The sequence below is a fragment of the Triticum aestivum genome, chromosome 4D, assembly GCF_018294505.1.
Source record: "Triticum aestivum cultivar Chinese Spring chromosome 4D, IWGSC CS RefSeq v2.1, whole genome shotgun sequence".
Lineage (NCBI taxonomy): Eukaryota > Viridiplantae > Streptophyta > Magnoliopsida > Poales > Poaceae > Triticum > Triticum aestivum.
The window spans coordinates 115,287,764-115,309,333 of record NC_057805.1 but is presented as its reverse complement, the minus strand read 5'-3'; the positions used below and the strand labels follow the sequence as shown (position 1 = coordinate 115,309,333).

The window sequence follows — 21,570 nt, the reverse complement described above, 5'->3', positions numbered from 1 at the left end:
ATTTGGTGAGCACAGCAAAAACTTACATTTCGTCTTCAAACAAAACTCATCGCAACAGTTCCTTTCAGATAATATATAGAATGCACTTCGGTTCTTACAGGAAGGGCCTTGTCGCATATTCATCATAAAATTTAAATTTAAATGCGCTACATCAAGGCAAGAGATAATAATCGACACACGAGAATTACATGGAAAAGAAGAAGGCAAAACACTTGACGCTGACAAAATTGCTCGGTGACCCCGCATAAGTAGAAAGGAATATTGCATCAGGAGTGATTCTTGTCAATTAATTGTCTTAGCAACTTAGGCACCGCCTGTCCACTGTTTGCAAGAACATCAGCCAAGGGCTTTGCATGAGCAGCATCAGTCTTAGAGACGATAACATGCACCTCCCCTGCAACCGTGTGACGAGCTGTCCTGGTGAGGATCTCAACATAATCATCAAATGAAGGAGGCAAGTCCGCGACCAACACAATCTCAAATTCCTCAACACCTGATGTTGCTAAGCTCTCACAGCCTTTCACAAGGACATTGATAAGCCCCATGCTGCAAGTAGATACAAAGGAACATGTAAGTCGTCAATGTCACAGTGCCACAACATAGTTATTAATCAAAAAAGTGGTGCAGTTAAAAATTAATCTGAAAGTGAAAACACAAAGCCTTGGCAATATGGCTTCAAATTGAAAAGTTTGGGGGGGAAATATTGGCTATGTTTCACATGTTCTCAGTTGTCTTCCCAGATAGGGAATGACACAAAAAGACGTATTGAAATGGTTCACTGTACCTGCTGCATACGGTAAAGGTGCTGCCTTGCGAGCCATCATTCACTGTGAGGATTTCCAGTTTCAGGGATGAAGAGAGTTTCTGCGCTTCATTATCATTCGCGGCTACTAGCAAAACCTTTGCTGTCTTACTAGCATGGTTTTCTAAAACATGCTCAAGAATTTCCTTAACCTGAAAAAATAGAAGACCTTGTCAGTGTCTGACTCCTGACTCCTGAGTAATCAGCAAAACGATCTAAAGTTTAATGAACTGCAGCTAAAAAACTATGAACCATGAATTCAGGACATGCATGTAAGTAGGTAATGAAGTAAGAATAAGCAGGACACCTCTGCCTGCACACTCCAATTACCTTTGATGTCTTCTCTTCTTTAGTACAGAAGTGTACATGCTGTGCTACAAATGCACTTCGAGAAGTAACAGAATCATTCGTGGTAAGCTTTGTAATTCTCCCATGTAGTAGATTTCTTGCCACTGTTGCCGCACTCTGGTCACATTGACCACTAAATATAGTTACCTGTGCATCACCTGATATGGTACCTCGAATAGAACGAAGTTCTTTGATGATATTAAGGTCCATGAAATCCTTTAGTCCATCAATGACCTGTTAGAAGAAGTTATTCTTGATGTTAGCGTAACTAGATTAATGACAATGCTAGGACTTGACAGTAAATAAAACTTGTGAGGCCACTAAGTAGGCTATACTGCTCACTAAAAGAATTGCAGAGCACATAGCTTTCAAAGTGAAATACTGACAAGCATCAGGATAATAAATACAAGTGAACTGATATGAAATATCATCAAGAAGACACCAAAATATCAAATTTTCGCACCAGCATTGATACATTCGATATGTCAATTGCCTTTAGTGAGACCAGTTCAAGGAGCCTCTCCGGGGTAGATATAAGAAACTCGGGCTCACAGCTCTTTAATCTGATATAGAGACAACAGAAAATGAATTAGGATTGTGCATACAAATGCATCCATGGGCTCTACAGTCACAAGATATTCACATTCATGATACATTGATACTGTATATGAGACTAGTGACTGAAGAAAGCATACCCAGAAATCTGGTGCTCTATGGAAGCGCCAGGATGCAAGCTCACTGAATGTATTCCAAGAGACTTCAGCGGTTTACATATTGAACGCACCTGTTCAAGCAATACCAAGTAAATCACTAGAACAATTAAACCTTGTTCCTGGTGGTACTACTAGACATTGCAACATCAAGAACAAGAAGGTGGAGATAGCAGGATGCTAGTACTCACTTGCACCGCCTTTTCCTGGGAAGGGACGAGGTAGAGGAGGAAGGGGCATGAGACAACCACTCCGAGCTTCTCCTTCCTGGCGACGATGTCGCAGGCCGTGGAGACGAGCCACGCCGTCTGCTCCCGGGTGGCGTACTGGTAGCTGGTGTCGAGCACGTCCGAAGGAGGGGACGCCGCGCAGGACTTCCAGAGCTCCATGCCCCAGGAGGCGGTGTCGTGGATGCCGCCGCCGTCCTCCTCGGATGCCCCCGCCCCGTCCCGGATGGCGTTGAGGCAGACCACCAGGAACTTGGACGGCCGGTCATACTCCAGCCGGTCCTCCCCCGTCTCCTTCTTCCGCACGTGTATGGCATTAGGACCGGTGGCCCGCTCCTGCTTCTTGGAACCCTTGCTTTTCTTCTTGTGGTCGTCGTTGGTGTCGGCGGCGTCTTCGGTCTTGCGCTTCTTGCCGTGGCGCTCGTTGAAGGGGTCCTCGGGGCAAGGGAGGGAGAAGCACATGCCCTCGCAGCCGCGGCGCTTGCCGGTCTTGCGGCGGCGCTTGGAGGCGATGATGGCGGCGACGCGCGTGGAGACGGCGTTCTCGCTGCTGCGCATCCGCTTGCGACGCACCTTCCCGCGCTTCCGCGCGAGCGCGTCGTCGCCCTTTGGCATCCCGCTCGCTTGCTCCGGCCAACCTAACACACAACGGCAGGACCGCGCCGCCGCACCCGCGCTAAAACCTAGCAAACCTCCGTCTCCTCTGCTCTCGCACGAACAGGGCCGGCGAGAATGAGATTGGCCAGAAGCCCAGAACGGATGGGGGAGGAGTTGGTAGAAGAGAAGAAGCCCGCACGATGGTAAAGCCGTGAAGCCCATTTTGGGAAGGTTCGGGCCCATTCAGTTAGAAGGCCTAGCCCAACGAGCCAGGACGCAACTGTTGGGAAACCAGGACCATCACTGGGACGTTGATGCTTTGAGGAGAAACTGTACCTCCCCGTGTACTTCTAAAACGATTCAGTTATTCCATTTGTATATGTATGTACGTATCCCAAGTGTGTAAACCTCCGAACCTCTCCTTCTATATCAATGGGAAGATACACAGTGATGTCATAAAAAAAGGAAGATACACAGAATTTTTGCGTATTCGCGAGAAACTGTGAAACCTCAAAATTTACACAGTACAGAACACAAACAAAAGGAATTACAGTACACATATAGTATTACAGTACAAAAACCAGATTAGACACCAACAAGAATACTTACATACAGTACATGGCAACATGAAAAGGGTTGTGCAGTCATCACATAGGCTGCAACATCCAAATCAAACCAACAATATATATACACCAAACACTGGACAGGATTACATCACGCAACAGAGAGAACAAACATTCTAGTCTTAAAAAGACAAGCATACGAAAGTCTTTCACAAACGTGTTGCTAGACTACCACATTTCATCTGAATAACATCCTTTCAGGTAGCATCACACACGACACAGACACACAAAGTCCCCCGCCATTTCAGATGCAACTAAATGAGCCCGCAGGAACTAATACGCCCTGAATCTTCCCAAGCAACTGCAGCATTTTCAGTCAGCATATTTGACATCTGATAGGTACACTCGGGCCTGTATGACGCTAGTCCCAATCAAGAAACCAGGCATCACCATTAAACCTACTTTAGGCCTCTCGGCACTTTCATCCAAGACCATGTTCTTGACTACGCTTTCCATGTGAATCTCCGAGAACTCGCTTCCCTTTTTCACTTGGAAGACCCTGACCTTTGGATCGAAAGAGTACGCCAGCCTGTGCAATAACCATATGGACTTCGCCAACTTGAGAAATGCCTGATAGAAAGCTGTCCTTGGATGGCCACCGCTCATGACGTAGTTTCTCTGATCCATGTTACCGAAGAAAGAGCCTTCCATTTTTGGATGCACAAGTAACAGGTATTTGCTTCTGCAGAACTTTCCGAAAACCGAATCTGGGTTCTGGCTCAATACATCAAGAGGATCCATGGCTCGCACTGCAAGGAACTGGTGGAAGAAAGCCTCATTGGACACACTGGCAGTAGCAGCCTTGATGGAAAAGCTCTCTTCATGGAAACCACTGAACATTCTTTGGCAGATATAGGACTCAAATGCATACTTCTTATGAGCTCTCCTTGTGTAAACTACATCAGGTTCAATTGCGTTAGCAGCCGCATCGAGATCCCACCCAGCAGCTTTCATCATGTTGATCAAGGGCTTTGAGAAATCGTGTATTGATTGGTATGCATTATCTGCAGCAGATGTAAATAAACTTGGTGTCAGCTCAATAGAGAAGTAGTTCTCTTCTTCATCAGATTCCTCAGATTCTTTGTTAAGTAAGCCCCTCTGTTTCAATTTCTTCTCCAGCTTTGATTTCCGATGTTTCGCCTCATCAATTTGCTGCTGTAAAAGGGTAATCTCGGTATCTCTATTCTGGATCTGTGACTGGAACTTCTTCACCATGACCTCATATGTCTTTAGCAAGTTCTGCTGCTCCTGTATTTCAGAAAGCAAGCGTGAATCTTGAGGTGATGCTGCTACTGGCTTAGGATTTTTCTCTCTGTAAGTATGCTTGAGTTCTGAAAGCCTCGTGAGCTCATCTATGACAAGCTTATCAGCAGTTTGGATCTTGTCCGGGTCGTAAGGGGTGTGAGCTTCCTGCAGCTGAATGTATGCAGCTTTTAAAGAGGATATGTTGTTGAATATCCTTCCAATCATACTGTCCATCGTGTCCATGTTCTGATTCATATTTTCATCAATTGGCTGAGGATAAACTTTCTGACTATTGTTATCATAAATTTGTGACTCCTTGGAGCCTGGTCGGATCATTACTTCTTGCCCTCAGGAACAACAAAGTTAGTTGTCTTCAATCAAAGTACAGGTGGACATCCACCTGCAAAAGCAACTACTGGGTTCAGGTCATAATTTACAGGACAAAAATATGAACTGCATAAGTGGCCAGAATAGGAATGGCTCAAAAGCGACCTTCGTAAGTATTTCACATCCTATAATAAGAAGAGAAAGAGATTCAAACAAAGTAAACTACAGCATGCTCTGGGTTGCTGTAAGACAGAGATTAATACAACCACACCTTCATAATCTCAAGCTTGAACAACAGATGTTCCATAACATGACCTCCATGCCACCCAACCCAAAAACGAAAAAGATCAGAAAAACATTGAGTAATCGAGCAGGACATCTAACAATAGTCAATGATCAGTCGATCTCCCAAGATGAACGGTAAGAACCGCATTTTACGCACTAGGTTGCTGACCTTTAAGGAGTCAAGAGAAGATTCATTTCAAGTCATATGGTCTGTGGAACTATAAGTACAAGAAGCTATAATGCAGGTAGCCTATATGGAGAAACCAATGGCAACATTAGATACCAATCACCAGTGGCGGAGCTACGGCTGGGCCAAACCAGGCCATGGCCCGCCCAACCCAGAAAGATTTCAGTCAAGAGCAGCGCTGAATCTGGGCCCTAAGCGCAAAATTTTAATGGTATTTGTTAATCTGGCCCGTTTTGGCCCGCCCAGAGAAATGAATGTAGCTCCGCCACTGACAATCAGAGTCTCGGCACACCTTATGGCCTATCAACTCCCTGCCTCTTCACAGGTCGCTGAACCAGATTAAAGAGCTTCACTGTCACATATCCTACAGTGATGAAGATGTTGATTGCCTCCTAAGCAAGAAGCATGTGAATCCTAATCATACCTTGCTTCCCTCCCAAGCCTTGGCTATAGCGGGCCCAAATTCTATAAAAAGTTAGTATAAATGCATACAGAAAAACTATAGTCTGAACTATACTTGAATTTGCCCACTGTGCGCTAACAACCTACTGCAAACTCAATGCAGTAAATATCATCTTTAGCAAAGGCCGCAGAGGACAAACTCTTGTAACATGTTCATTCAACCATATGATTGACATGTTGGGAGGCTAAAGCTTCTCCAGAAATGGATTTTGGCTGGCTGCCAAGGGACATGGGTGGGCTAGCTTTTAGTTAGGCTGGTTTCCTGAGCTGTAATTTTAGTCCAAAATTTCTGGAATACCGCTGATGAAAAAGCTATCATGTTTTTTGCCCTTAAGGGACAGTATGATCTGTGCATCTTTTTAGCATAAATTATTAAGTTGACTTGAAACTGGGAGTAGATGTTGGCATTATAGTAATTAAGAGTCTATATTAATGTAAGTATGGAACAGCCCAAAATATGTAGCTTTCTATCTATACCAATATAAAAAGACCCAAAGGGGCAGATCCAATTAATCTCGGCCATCAAATCATGTCAATCGAACGACCTAGACTGCTTCAATGTCGAGCGCTCAACACGTTTAGCGTGCAGTTAATTTCATGCCAAATATAGTGCTAATCACATAATAACATGCAAAGAATATCCTACTTAATATCCGCATGCATTTAATATACTTCCAAATTAACGTGCATTGCACGTACACATTGACTAGTTGGAAGTAAATAATAATAATCACATATATACAATCTACGTAAGATCAGCATGTCACCAGAACACTAGCAATACAATCTTGCGACGCTGACATGTCACAACATGGACGTGGATTGGTCTCAGAAGAGCTTTAATAAGAGAATTAGTGGAGTGTCATGTAGGACTAGTCTCCTTGAAATTCTTGTGGTCTCTAGCCTGATAGGATGAGATGGACTTGTGGTCTCATCTCACCGCCTCGTTGGTCTCCGGACTCCTTCCAACCTTGCGGCTAGGGCTTGGCCACGCCAGCAGCAGCAGCTGACAGGGTTGATGCCGAAGACCTCAACTTCTACAGAATTTGCCTCCTCAACAGATTCTTGTTCTTCACACCCCGATTCGACCCACATCCCTGCCTCATGCCGTCCAGAATTTTGCCTACCCTATCCAACGTCGGTTGCATAGACCTAAACCTATGGTTATGGTCGAGTACTAAGAGGAACATGACTACTTGTTCCCCAGCAGAGATAGGATGCTGCTCTACAACAGCTCTCTATCTCTAAACATAGTACGGCAGTGCACAAATGAAAAATTGGGCCCTTGTTATCCTAAGCTGATTTGAGCAATTTGTGCCCTTGTAGTACTATCTCAAGTTTGATTTCTTAGACTAGATATATCACTATCGACCAAACGGCCATATGTTATATCATGTGTACTTTCTCTCTACTATCACAATTAGGTGTTGTCGTTTCCTACCAAAATGATTCATCTAAAAAATAGAATCACACCAATGTACTATGCTTAGCATTGGTATAAGCGGTGAGGTTGAGAAAAGCACTGAGAATTTAGTATGGTTGTTTACTGGCAATATAGTAGTGTCTTTTCAACATTGTCTGTGCTAATGAACGATGAAAAGAATGCTAGAGAGAAGAAAAGCATATCAATGCCAGCAAAAGGAAGGCCAGCATTAAGTGCACATGAATCTGGTCTTGGCAGCATAATCCCAAAGATGAAAAACAGAGACAAATTGCTAGCATACAGAACATGTTGTGACCAGGAAACTAAAGGTTAAGCAGCACTTAATGTATCAATCAGCAAACTGAAATGTGGTGCATCAGTTATATGTAGTTTCAATCATTACCATCCATCATAGTAGCACATAAAGGGTCAGATGAACTTTCGGATCAACCCGTAAAAATTAACAGAGAGTCAAATCTACGGTATACAATTCGAGGTAGGCATGAAGTTGCTGATCCACTAAAACGAACCTCACCCCATGGCAAACAAGCTAACCTGATCCCGAGAGTGAGGAGTTGGCGAGGTAGCACGCGGCGGAGGGGGTCCCGGCGGTGAAGAGTGAGCTGGGCGGGGAGTAGGCGACGGAGGTTGGGTCCGGCGGTGAGGACGCCAGCTGCTCCAGAGGGTGGCGTCTCGGCGATCTGGATGCGGAGATCCGGGACGGCTAACAGCGGGCCAGGTAGGAGGGGGTCGGGTGGTAGGGAGTGGGAATTGAGGAGGTGTGTTGTGGGAAGGGGGGCCGGTGCTCGCGTGAGTCCGGAGACTGCCGACGCAGGGGAGAACTGTTGCGAGGAAACTACACGCTTGGTCCTCAACTTTTTTTATTTTTGCGGGGTTTTTTTTGAACTTTTTTTATTTTTGCGCGTTAATTTGGGAGCTTTATTCAACATCAACCATCCCATCAGAATCTGGTAAGAGGCAAGTTACAAGAAAACTAGGAGTAGAATCTATCCAGCACTCTGTCAAAAAGATGGGCAGCAAAATTTGCTGATCTAAATACATGTTGAATAACAAAAGATTTAAACCAAGACGCATGGGCGCCGCAACAGCTGGAAGAACCTGGCACGAGTTGCAGAGATTGACGATCTCCAAACAGTCCGTCTCGACGACGACTTTATCATAGCCCCGAAGCTTTGCAAAAATAACACCATCCCGGACTGCAAGAACTTCGGTAATAAGCGGGTCCGTGATGCCGGCATATGGTTTACACCATGCTGCGTGTAGGGAAGTATAGGAGCGAGCCACCCCTCCCACACCTCCACAACGCTCGTCCATAGAAACACTACCATCAGTGTTAATCTTCATCCATTCGTCCTCTGGAGGTCGCCAGCCATGGCCAGGCATAATGCGTTCATGCTCGTGAGGTAGATTAAGAAGCGCCAGTGCTTCTCTCGTCAGCTTCGTAGACTGAACAGGATCAATCCGATGATTGTCATGGGTAATGTTATACTGAGATGTCCAGATAGACCACATGATTGGTACAAGCTTTGCCCTATCAACCTCTGAAAACATAGGATCACACAATATGTCCTTTGTCCATGTCAAAGGATGTAAGTCCGGGCGTTTGACACCAAGCCACTCCGGTGCCTCATTCCAGAACCTCCTGGCGTGTGAGCAGTTCAGAAGTGCGTGCATCATGTCCTCCTCTTCACACATGCAAACCTTGCACTTGCTTTCAGTTGAGACATGACGATACTTCAGCAGCCTTTCGACGGGGAGAATCCCTCGCATAACTCGCCACGAGAATACTCATACCTTGGGCAAAACTTGAAGTTTCCACAACTGTTTATCTGTCTCTGAAGATTCCGTTATCGTCCCTTTTTCTAGAGCATGTTGCTCGTTCTGAATCATTAGAGATTGATACACCGACTTTACAGTATAAGTCCCAATCCTCTCACCCACCCAAGCCAAAAAATCATCTCCCCCTTCCATACGCAAAATATTAAGAATTGCATCAGCGTCCGGGGGTGTAAAAGAAGCTTTCACAAGATCACTTTTCCAAGTCCAGTTCTCATTATCAATAAGATCCAAGACAAGAGAAATCTGAGCATTACCAAGCCTTGCTACTAGGGTCATTTTTAGTATGTTTGGGATCCACTTATCGTCCCAGATCGACACAGTTGTGTCGTCCCCTATCCGCTTGATCAGGCATGTATGCAGTGCTTTCCTCCCCTCCACAATAGCCCGCCAAGTAGCTAATGAGTTCTTTGGCATAGTGGCTTGCATAAAATCACAAGAGGGAAACTTCCTTTTAAGACTCGATCACACCGGGAATCCGGTTCTGTAAGTAGCCTCCATCCATGTTTACCAAGGAGAGCAATATTAAACATCTGAAGAGCACGAAAACCCATTCCCCCTTTAACTTTTGGTTGTGCAAGTGCCTCCCAGGATAACCAATGCATTGACCGACCATCAAGGGAGCTACTCCACCAGTACTTAGACATATAAGAAGCCATACCTTTGCACACTTTCTTAGTCAACTTAAAACAGCTCATACTGAAGGTAGGGATTGCTTGAGCTACAGCTTTGAGACGTACCTCCCTTCCTGCACAAGAAATCATCCTTTCATACCCACCTTGGAGTTTACTTCTAATTCTTTCTCCAATATGGTCAAAAGTTTCGCTAGTGATCCTCCCTACCGTAGTAGGTAGACCAAGGTACCGCTCGCTAAAAGCTTCAACGAAAATATTCAGAATTTGTTTGAACACTTGTCAGAGAGGAGCTAAAGTACTAGGACTAAAGTAAATAAAACTCTTCTCCTTGTTTACAGCCTGACCCGAACACGTTTCATAAATCGGCAAAATCTCATTTAGCATGTGAGCACTCTGGTTTTGGGCCTGGATAAAGATCAAACCGTCATCTGCAAACAACAGATGATTAATCCATGGCGATCGATAGCTTACATGAATTCCTTTATCCACATGTATACCACCAAATCTGTTGAGCAGAGAAGTAAACCCTCCAGCACATAAAAGGAACAGATAAGGTGAAATTGGGTCACCTTGTTGGAAACCCCGCGAGGGAGAAAAGAAATGCAGCAGTTCACCATTGACACGAACAGAGAAGCGCACATAAGTCACACATTTCAGTATCAGTTGTATGAACTCCACACCGAAACCAAGCTTTAACATGATCGCTTCTAGGTAATGCCACTCGACTCTATCGTAAGCCTTCATCATGTCTAGCTTGACTGCACAAACCGCATTGCCCCCTTCTCTTCTTCATTGCATACACGCTCTCATGTGCAATCAGAACATTGTCTGTGATAAGCCGGCCGGGGACAAACGCACTCTGCTCCTCACTTACAATCTCACCCAGGCAAACCCTTACACTACAAAAAAATACACTTCCGTGATGATACATGTTTGTCACATTAGGTCACGTTTTCTATCATGCATGTACATCCATGACGATTTTATGACAGAATCAAGATAGTCATACTTGTGTTGTCGTAGAAGTGTTCCATGACAATACCAAAATTATCATCACGGAAGTGTTCACTTCCATGACGATAAATGACGCGTCATGGAATTGCTTTCGTCAAGGGTAACCGACACGTGGCATCCACCGTAACAGGTCGCCGTTAAGCTATCGGGTCCGGTTTTGGATTTGATAACCCGTTAACAGCCTGGACCAATGGGGATTTTCCACGTGTAAAATTCTCATTGGCTGGAGGAAACACGTGTCAGCTCGTCATTTGGTCAGGTAGGTGCCTATGATATGTCGACATGTGCGACGGCCCAACACTGGCCCATTTAGCTTACAAAGGCCAGCCCGTTTGACTTGGTCAAAAGTTAGCGGGTCGGCCCATGAAAAGCCTATTAACGGTTTGTTCGCATATAGCCCATTTTACGGCCCATTAGGGCCTTCCCGAAATCGGCCCAACAGCGTCATGTGGGCCATCGAGATAACACCGGCCTATTTCACTTTTGGCCCATGTATGGCCCACGACGTCTTTCGTCCCATATGAGGCCTTTCGTGTCTTTAGGCCCTTTAGTGGCCCACGGTGACTCTGGCCCATAATGAACAGTAAATTTCTTTGTACCCATTAACGGCCCATGATTCACATGGGCCGTTTCCAGCCCGTGTTAGCTTTCGGCCTACTGACGACCCATACGTTCTTGGGCTCCTTTCTGGCCCTCGACTACTTCCGGCCCGGTACTAGCCTGTTCTCCTAATGGGCCAAATTCGGCCCGTGGTTAGAATCAACCCGTTTGTGGCCTGTTAACCCGTTGCGCCGTTTCCAGCCCGTCCTATATTATGGCCCATTAACAACCCGTTATAGTCTGTGACAGAATTAAGCCTTTGATGTTTTCCGGCATGTTAACGGCACGTTACCGTGCTGGCCCGATACGAATTACGCCCGTTTACGGCCCATGTGGACCCATTTATCCGATGGCCCGAGGCCCACCGATTATACGGCCCGTTGGAGGCCCATTTATTCGACGGCCCGTAGGACGCCCATGGATCCTACGGCCTGTAGCAGGCTCAAGGTTGCCATGGTCCGTATATGGCCCATGGTTGTTGCGGCCACTAGCAAACCAGGGAAAAAGAAGACTAGGAAATAAATAAGCCAGAAACTAACGCTAGGCTATTAAGGCGATTGCACAGATTACATCCACTGGGCATCAAAGTTCGCCACCAGTGCAAATATAGGGAAGACCCTACACTACACAAAAATGGCTTGCTGTTTTCTTCAGCCGGTGGCTGCACGTTAAGAAGAAATTTTATATCGCAACAAAACAAATTATAACCATAAAACAAAAGGAAGGTTGGCATAAAAGTTACAGTCTGGCAGATAAATGCACCACCAGAAGTTCAGAAGCTCAGTTCATTTGACCTGACTGTTACGTTTTCATGTTGTACTATCCGATGGAGCACCATAACCTTCGCCTTCATTTCTCCTAGGCTCCTGAACAACATAGCAAATGTCTGATAGTCTGGTTTCAAAACCATGCATATCTTGACGACACGAACAATGGTTGTCCTTCTTTCACAAAGGGTCTTTGTTAGGGAATGGACTTGTGTTTGGAGCGCAGATATAACATTGTTTTGAGCTTGCATATCTTGATCATGAGGCAGTTTGGACGACATTGCCTTAACAACCAACCCAGTATTACACAGGAACGTGCTTTTGGCACTGTTAGTGGACAGGTACTGACCCGCTGCAGCAAGAGCTGACATTGCGGTTATAGTTGCCTCGTCGCCTTCAGAAGGTGGCGGTTCCACCATTTTTTCCATAGCTTGCTGAAAAGTTGAGTTTTTACATTAGTAGTCCCAGAATAGAAGATATTAAGGAGGCAGCAAAACCAAACAAAATAACTTTGGTCTATATATAGAACTTATTCTGGCGAACCCGTGTAAAATATTAGTTGTATTTTATTGCAAAGTACATAATAAAACCAGGTTCCAAACATATGACCATGTACCATGGCTAATGTATTGTCTATTTCTTCACATTGTATTGACAACTAAGGATAAAGAGACAAATTTTATATACGGTAAGCATAGTAGACATCATTCATATCACAAAACAACCGAGAACGGACAAACACGCAATTGCAACATTGTGTGGGCAAGTCCAGCACGGAACTAGATTACAGATCAAGATCAAAGGAACATCACTCCTCTCTTTTAAACCTTGTAAGGTGCAATGATACGCTAAGACAATTGTGTATAAAGTTGAAAAGAGTAATAGACATTGGCTGCAAACCGTGCAGTTCAATGCACAAGTCAGAGTAAGTAGTAGTTAAAAGGCATGAGGATTAAGGACTTACAACTGCGGCTTTGACTAGTGTAGTCATGCCCTTCGTCTTGCTGGTGTGACAGTCCTTGAAGATTTCCAGAGCATTTGGTTCAGGTACTTTTTGGTCCTTGCGGGCTTTCCTCTGCATTTGGAACAAGTCAATATAGATCTGATAATATGGCACAGCGAAAGAGTGAAACAACAGCTAATTACAAGAGCCTCGCAGTGTGCAATATAGCTACGAGATCCTGTCGTCTGTTGGAATTTCACTTTCGTACAGTTGGCCTTGTTCTTTGAACAGTTCACCTACAAGAAGATAGATTTGTGAGGCACATGCGTAAATAGGAGTTCAACATGTGATCTGATCACATATATAAAACATACTTGATACTTTGGATCAGACCAGTGTTTAACGAGGCCTCTACAGTCTTTATCCGATATATTTTCAACTGGAGATGTTTGGGCAAGTTCACTGTTAGCCTTGCCTTCAAAGTGAGTTTTCCTCAAGTTATATCGATACTGTCGCAGAGCAGACTTGAAAACATAGGTGCAAGCTTATCTGGTTGCATCATCTTGGCTATCCAACTTGAACCTCATCTGTTAAAAATTATGGGAGTCTCATATCAGCAACCTAGAAAGTATGGGACAGAGCAAGACGATATTACTAGTTTACATACATAACCATACTTACAGATAAATGGTCAAGGAAGGTGTTGAACTGGGTTTCGTCTTTGTCATTCCTGTACTGAATCCGTGTTGGGAGGATACGTCCATGACACCTAATGGCAACCGCTGCCTCTGATACTAACTTGGTTGACTCTGTAGCATCACGTGGCCTTTTTAAACCCGCCTCAAAATGGATCTCCATTCTTCCTCCTCTAAATTTAGTTAACCCATCGAGCATTATCCTTGATGTTTGTTTCCTCTTGTGCCTAGGTGCTAGTCCAACAACGAACATAGGAAGTGTTAGTGTACATCAAACTATGAGACTACATATAAAGAAGCATGCAACTGTAACTTGACTCCAGCAACTACCTTCTTGTTGTTGAAGCTCACAAGGTTCATCTGATCTTGCCAACTCGTCTTGTGTCAAGAGTGCTTCAGAAGTAGTGTCAGGTGGCAAGGGAGCTTGGGAACGTGCTGCTAGCTGAGTTGACAAACGAGTAACTCGTGCAGCTGGTGGTACTGTGGAAGGTGTTGCAACAGCTAGGGCCGTCGCTGCTTGTTTGGTGGCAGCTATTAGTTTCTGTTTGGCTGGTTTTGCAGCTCGTGTAGCACGGGATACCGTGTTTGTACAATTTTCCGCTGGACTTTAACCTTCTATTGCACCATCAGAACCAGCAGAATCTGCATAATTCTTCCACTTCCGTTTTCGTGTGTCCTTATTACTAACACCATTCCCTGTTTGTGTTCCTTCCTCTTTCTCTGTGCCATGTTAAGTCAAGCCGACAATAAAAAAGAATAAAAATTTAGTTCTTCAGAACATATTGATGTGTGATACAGACGAACTGAACTTTGATGTTAGACAACCACATGATAGGAGGATGTAATATGTACGAAAAACAGGACGGCATGAGATAATCAGAACTATGATGTGTAAACTAAGCAGAAGGCGTTCCAATAAATTAGAAGCAATGCAATGGAAGGTAGACACCATACAAAAGATGCTACAAATATCGCTCTGCCAAGTTAACAGTGTCTCGTCATAACTGGCGTTTAAACAAATGTGAAGCAGTACAAGAAATAAATCATATGCAAGATGCAAATAACATCACACTACCAAGTTAAAGGTCTCTCGTCATTAGTGCCATTGCATATTCACAGCATTTCATATTCACAGCATTTCATATTCACAGCTTATGATCTGTAACTAAGCAGAAGGTATTTCAACAAATTAGAAGCAATGAAAGCTAGACACCATATGAAAGACGCAACGAATATCACTCAACCAAGTTAAAACGGTCTCGTCATTAGTGCCATTTCAACAAATTAGCAGTACTAGCTAGAAAATAATGCGAGATGTAAACTATATCAGACTCCCAAGTTAAACATGTCTTGTGAAAAGTGATTGTTGCAGGTTACAAAACAGTAGTACTTTGATGTAAGAACATGGTGTGATAGACAGATATTGTATGTTCTAGAAACATGAACACATGTCTTATTCACAAGTATAATGTGTAAAGTAAGCAGATCGAATTCAACAAAATTAGAAGCAATACAAGCTAGACATCATACATAACATGCAACCACATATAACAGTGCCAAGTTAGAGGGAGCACCTGTGATGGTGCACTAGGGGAGATGTGCTCATCATCAACACAACTACGTTGAGTGTCTATGTATGTGTTGTCTTGCAAATCTTCTGGGGGGTGGCAGAGTAGAATCTGTAGAGGCCCTCCGTTTGGAAGGAGCACTTATCCACTGCCTTGCTAATTTCCTTCCGCTTTATTGATTTTGAATTGTCAAGTAAAACTGACAAGAAAAAGCAATAAATTCACTCTTCAGAACTCATTCATGCTGAAGGAAATATGCCCTAGAGGCAATAATAAAGTTGTTATTTTATATTTCCTTATATCATAATAAATGTTTATTATTCATGCTAGAATTGTATTAACCAGAACTTGATACATGTGTGGATACATAGACAAAACACCATGTCCCTAGTAAGCCTCTGCTAGACTAGCTCGTTAATCAAAGATGGTTAAGTTTCCTAACCATAGACATGTGTTGTCATTTGATGAACGGGATCAAATCATTAGAAGAATGATGTGATGGAAAAGACCCATCCGTTAGCTTAGCATATTGATCGTTTAGTTTTATTGCTATTGCTTTCTTCATGTCATATACATATTCCTTTGACTATGAGATTATGCAACTCTCGAATACCGGAGGAATACGTGTGTGCTATCAAACGTCACAAAGTAACTGGGTGATTATTGATGACCCACAAGTATAGGGGATCTATTGTAGTCCTTTCGATAAGTAAGAGTGTCGAACCCAGCGAGGAGCAGAAGGAAATGATAAGCGATTTTCAGCAAGGTATTCTCTGCAAGCACTGAAATTATCGGTAACAGATAGTTTTGTGATAAGATAATTTGTAACGGGTAATAAGTAACAAAAGTAAATGAAGTGCAGCAAGGTGGCCCAATCCTTTTTGTAGCAAAGGACAAGCCTGGACAATTTCTTATATAGAGGAAAGCGCTCCCGAGGACACATGGGAATTATCGTCAAGCTAGTTTTCATCACGTTCATATGATTCGCGTTCGGTACTTTGATAATTTGATATGTGGGTGGACCGGTGCTTGGGCGCTGTCCTTACTTGGACAAGCATACCACTTATGATTAACTCCTATTGCAAGCATCCGCAACTACAAAAAAAGTATTAAGGTAAACCTAACCATAGCATGAAACATATGGATCCAAATCAGCCCCTTATGAAGCAACACATAAACTAGGGTTTAAGCTTCTGTCACTCTAGCAACCCATCATCTACTTATTACTTCCCAATGCCTTCCTCTAGGCCCAAATAATGGTGAAGTGTCATGTAGTCGACGTTCACATGACACCACTAGAGGAGAGACAACATACATCTCATCAAAATATCGTACGAATACCAAATTCACATGACTACTAATAGCAAGACTTCTCCCATGTCCTCAGGAACAAACATAACTACTCACAAAGCATATTCATGTTCATAATCAGAGGGGTATTAATATGCATAATGGATCTAAACATATGATCTTCCACCAAATAAACTAACTAGCATCAACTACAAGGAGTAATCAACACTACTAGCAACCTACAAGTACCAATCCCAGACTATGAGACAAAGATTGGATACAAGAGATGAACTAGGGTTTTAGAGGAGATGGTGCTGGTGAAGATGTTGATGGAGATTGGCCCCCTCCCGATGAGAGGAGCGTTGGTGATGACGATGGCGATGATTTCCCCCTCCTGGAGGGAAGTGGCCCCGCCAGAACAGCTCTGCCGGAGCCCTAGATTGGTTCCGCCTCGTGGCGGCGGAGTCTCGTCCCGAAAGCTTGCTTCTGATTTTTCTTCGGACGAAAGACTTCATATAGCAGAAGATGGGCACTGGAGGGCCACCAGGGGGCCCACGAGGCAGGGGGCGCACCTAGGGGGGTAGGGCGCGCCCCCACCCTCGTTCTCAGGGTGTGGGTCCCCTCTGGTATTTTCTTCGCTCAGTATTTTTTATTATTTCCAAAAATAACTTCCGTGGAGTTTCAGGACTTTTGGGGTTGTGCAGAATAGGTCTCTAATATTTGCTCCTTTTCCAGCCCAGAATTCCAGCTGCCGGCATTCTCCCTCTTTATGTAAACCTTGTAAAATAAGAGAGCATAGGCATAAGTATTGTGACATAACGTGTAATAACAGCCCATATTGCAATAAATATCAATATAAAAGCATGATGCAAAATGGACGTATCAACTCCCCCAAGCTTAGACCTCGCTTGTCCTCAAGCGGAAGCCGATAACGATAAATATGTCCACATGTTTAGAGATAGAGGTGTCGATAAAATAAAATATGGACATGAGGGCATCATGATCATTCCTATAACAGCAACACATATATATTTTGTCATATGATTTCTTATGCTCAAGTAATAATCTATTCACAATGTCAAGTATGAATCGGAAACTTCATTGAGAACTAACAAACTATAATCTCAGTCATTGAGGCAATTGGAATTTATCATAACATCAGAAAGAGTCAATATAAGAGCTTTTCAGCAAGTCCACATACTCAACTATCTTTTAGTCTTTCACAATTGCTAACACTCATGCAATACTTGTGGTTACGGAGTTTTAATCAGACACAGAGAAAGATAGGGGCTTATAGTTTCGCCTCCCAACCTTTTACCTCAAGGGTAATGTCAACAATAATAGTTCATGCTAACTTACATCCAATTAGATATATATATCAGGATCTTTCCAACATACTGTGCTTGCCAAAGGATAAAATGTAAAAAGGAAAGGTGAAGATCACCATGACTCTTGCATAAGGTAGAAGATAAAAGTAAAAGATAGGCCCTTCGCAGAGGGAAGCAGAGGTTGTCATGCGCTTTCAGGGTTGGATGCACAAAATCTTAATGCGAAAGAACGTCACTTTATATTGCCACTTGTGATGTGGACCTTTATTATGCAGTCCGTCGCTTTTATTTCTTCCACATCACAAGATCGTATAAAGCTTATTTCCTCCACACTAATCAATCATACATATTTAGAGAGCAATTTTTATTGCTTGCACCGATGACAACTTACTTGAAGGATCTTACTCAATCCATAGGTAGATATGGTGGACTCTCATGGCAAAACTGAGTTTAAGGGTATTTGGAAGCACAAGTAGTATCTCTACTTGGTGCAAATAATTTGGCTAGCATGAGGGAGAAAGGTAAACTCAACATGTTGGATGATCCATGACAATATACTTTATCTCAGATAAGAAAACATAACCCATTACGTTGTCTTCCTTGTCCAACATCAAATCTTTAGCATGTCATATTTTAATGAGTGCTCACAATCATAAAAGATGTCCAAGATAGTATATTTATATGTGAAACCTCTCTTTCTTTATTACTTCCTATTAATTGCAACAATGACCAAAACTATGTTTGTCAACTCTCAACAACTTTTAATCATCATACTCTCTCTATGTGAAGTCATTACTCTTCATAAGATCAATATGATCTCTTTGTTTCTTTTTATTCTTTCTTTTTCTTTTATTCACTCAAGATCATAGCAAGATAATCAAGCCCTTGACTCAACACTAATCTTTATTATATATATAGCTCACGGACCCGATTACATAGAAGGATCATAAGGAAAAACTCAAAAATAAATCATACCAAAACTTTATTCTACTAGATCAAGATATTACTAAAGGGATCGAAATAAGAAAAACGGTAAAGATAGGAGTGTGATGGTGATACGATACCGGCGCACCTCCCCCAAGCTTGGCAGTTGCCAAGGGGAGTGCCCATACCCATGTGATTATATCTCCTTTGCCGGTGAAGAGGGTGGTGGAGTTGTTGATGATGTGGGCTTGTCGTCCATCTTCCAAGGCATAGGCTCACCATCATAGAAGGATGATCGAGTCTCCGGGATCCTCAAATCTGCAGCCAAACTCATCCTCTTGAATCTATATTCATACTCACAGTTTTGGTTTTGCAGGTCATAGATTTGGGCTTGGAGGTGCTTGATCTTCTCGTGAAGCTTGAAGATGGTCTCCCCAATATTCTTGGCATACAGCTTTGTGGTTGTTGGTGAACTCCGCGATCATCATGTGGTTGGCGTTGAGTCCACGTTCCACCATCCCCTGGCACTTGAAAACTTGTTGCTCCATTGCTTCGAGCCTTGTCTTCACGCTTCCGGTCCTCCTTGGTCCCTCAACATCGCGGATGTGCAGCAACCCATCACGCATCTCAATGGTTTGAGGGTGTTGCAGCACCTCCACGAGGTAGGGGTTGATGACCTTCTCGAAGAACTTGTCCTTGGGGGCGCTTGGAGACGTCATGATGATGTAGATCTGTCAGGAAAACAGCTAGAAACGAAAACATAGGATATTTGCGTGATACAGGAGTCAAAACCTTCGGGAGATTATATAATGAATTTTTACCGACCAAAATACGTATCGTGCAAGAAAACGGAGTCCGGAGAGCGCACGAGGTGCCCACGAGGCACGGGGGCATGCCCAGGGGGGTAGGGCGCGCCTCCCACCCTCGTGGAAGCCTCGTGTCCTTCCCGGACTGCTTCTTATTTTCCTATTTTTCTAAATATTCCAAAATGGAGAAAAATTGCCATTAGAGCTGTTTTGAAGTCGGTTTACTTACCGAACCACATACCTATTCCTTTTCGGAGTCTGAAGCGTTCTGGAAAGTGTCCCTTATGTATTCCTCCGGGGTTACGGTTTCGATAATATTGGTTTCAACATTTATGGGATTACCTGAGATATAATGTTTGATTCTTTGACCGTTTACCACCTTCGGATTTGTGCCTTCAAAGTTGTTGATTTTTGTGACACCGGAACGATAGACCTCCTCGATAACGTAAGGACCTTCCCATTTAGAGAGAAGTTTTCCTGCAAAAAAACTTAAACGAGAGTTGTATAATAATACATAATCACTTACATTAAACTCACGCTTTTGTATCCTTTTGTCATGCCATCTTTTGACTTTTTCTTTAAACAACTTGGCATTCTCATGGGCTTGGGTTCTCCATTCATCAAGTGAGCTAATGTCAAATAACCTCTTCTCACCGGCAAGTTTGAAATCATAATTGAGCTCTTTAATGGCCCAATATGCCTTATGTTCTAGTTCGAGAGGTAAGTGACATGCTTTTCCATAAACCATTTTATACGGGGACATACCCATAGGATTTTTATATGCAGTTCTATAGGCCCATAATGCATCATCAAGTTTCTTGGACCAATTCTTTCTAGATCTATTAACAGTCTTTTGCAAAATAAATTTGAGCTCTCTATTGCTCAATTCTACTTGACCACTAGACTGTGGGTGATAAGGAGATGCAATTCTATGATTAACATCATACTTAGCAAGCATTTTACGAAAAGCACCATGAATAAAATGTGAACCACCATCAGTCATTAAATATCTAGGGACTCCAAACCTCGGAAAAATAACTTCTTTAAGCATTTAAATAGAAGTGTTATGATCAGCACTACTAGTTGGAATAGCTTCTACCCACTTAGTAATGTAATCAACAGCAACTAAAATATGTGTATACCCATTAGAGGAAGGAAAAGGTCCCATATAATCAAAGCCCCAAATATCAAATGGTTCAATAACAAGTGAATAATTCATAGGCATTTCTTGACGTCTACTGATGTTACCAATTCTTTGACATTCATCATAAGATAAGACAAACTTACGAGCATCCTTGAAGAGAGTAGGCCAATAAAAACCGGATTGCAATACCTTATGCGCAGTTCTATCTCCAACGTGGTGTCCTCCATAAGCCTCGGAGTGACACTTGTGTAGGATCTGTTCCTGTTCATGCTCAGGTACACAACGTCTAATAACACCATCTACTCCTTCTTTATAAAGATGTGGGTCATCCCAGAAGTAATGTCTTAAATCATAGAAAAACTTTTTCTTTTGCTGGTATGTGAAACTAGGTGTTATAAATTTAGCAACAATGTAATTAGCATAATCGGCATACCATGGAGCAGTACGAGAAGCATTTATGACATTTAATTGTTCATTAGGAAAGCTATCATCAATAGGTAGTGGGTCATCAAGAACATTCTCTAACCTAGACAAGTTGTCTGCAACGGGGTTCTCAGCTCCCTTTCTATCAATAATATGCAAATCAAATTCTTGTAGCAAGAGAACCCATCTAATAAGTCTAGGTTTAGCATATTTCTTTTCCATAAGATATTTAATAGCAGCGTGATCAGTGTGAATAATTACTTTAGAATCAACAATATAAGGTCTAAACTTATCACAAGCAAATACAACTGCTAAGAATTCTTTTTCAGTGGTAGCATAA

At 43.0% G+C, this 21,570-nt stretch overlaps 1 protein-coding gene across 2 annotated transcripts; it reads right to left on the bottom strand.

Annotated features, from left to right (window-relative positions):
- Positions 1 to 46: 46 nt before the first annotated feature.
- LOC123096632 (probable ATP-dependent RNA helicase ddx5) lies at positions 47 to 8,046 on the bottom strand. 2 transcript variants are annotated; one of them, XR_006446665.1, is made up of 7 exons: positions 7,792 to 8,046; positions 2,052 to 4,952; positions 1,846 to 1,934; positions 1,614 to 1,713; positions 1,133 to 1,384; positions 785 to 954; positions 47 to 546 (listed from the first exon to the last, which is right to left on the bottom strand). XR_006446665.1 is itself a non-coding variant. In XM_044518394.1 (6 exons), the coding sequence occupies exons 1-6, from the start codon at positions 2,700 to 2,702 to the stop codon at positions 267 to 269; spliced, it is 1,542 nt and encodes a 513-aa protein (XP_044374329.1). In that variant the 5' UTR covers positions 2,703 to 2,844; the 3' UTR covers positions 47 to 266. The 2 variants fall into 2 exon arrangements, 1 of the variants encoding a protein (XP_044374329.1); XM_044518394.1 differs by lacking the exon at positions 7,792 to 8,046 and having other exon boundaries at positions 2,052 to 2,844.
- Between the last annotated feature and the right edge of the window lie 13,524 nt (positions 8,047 to 21,570).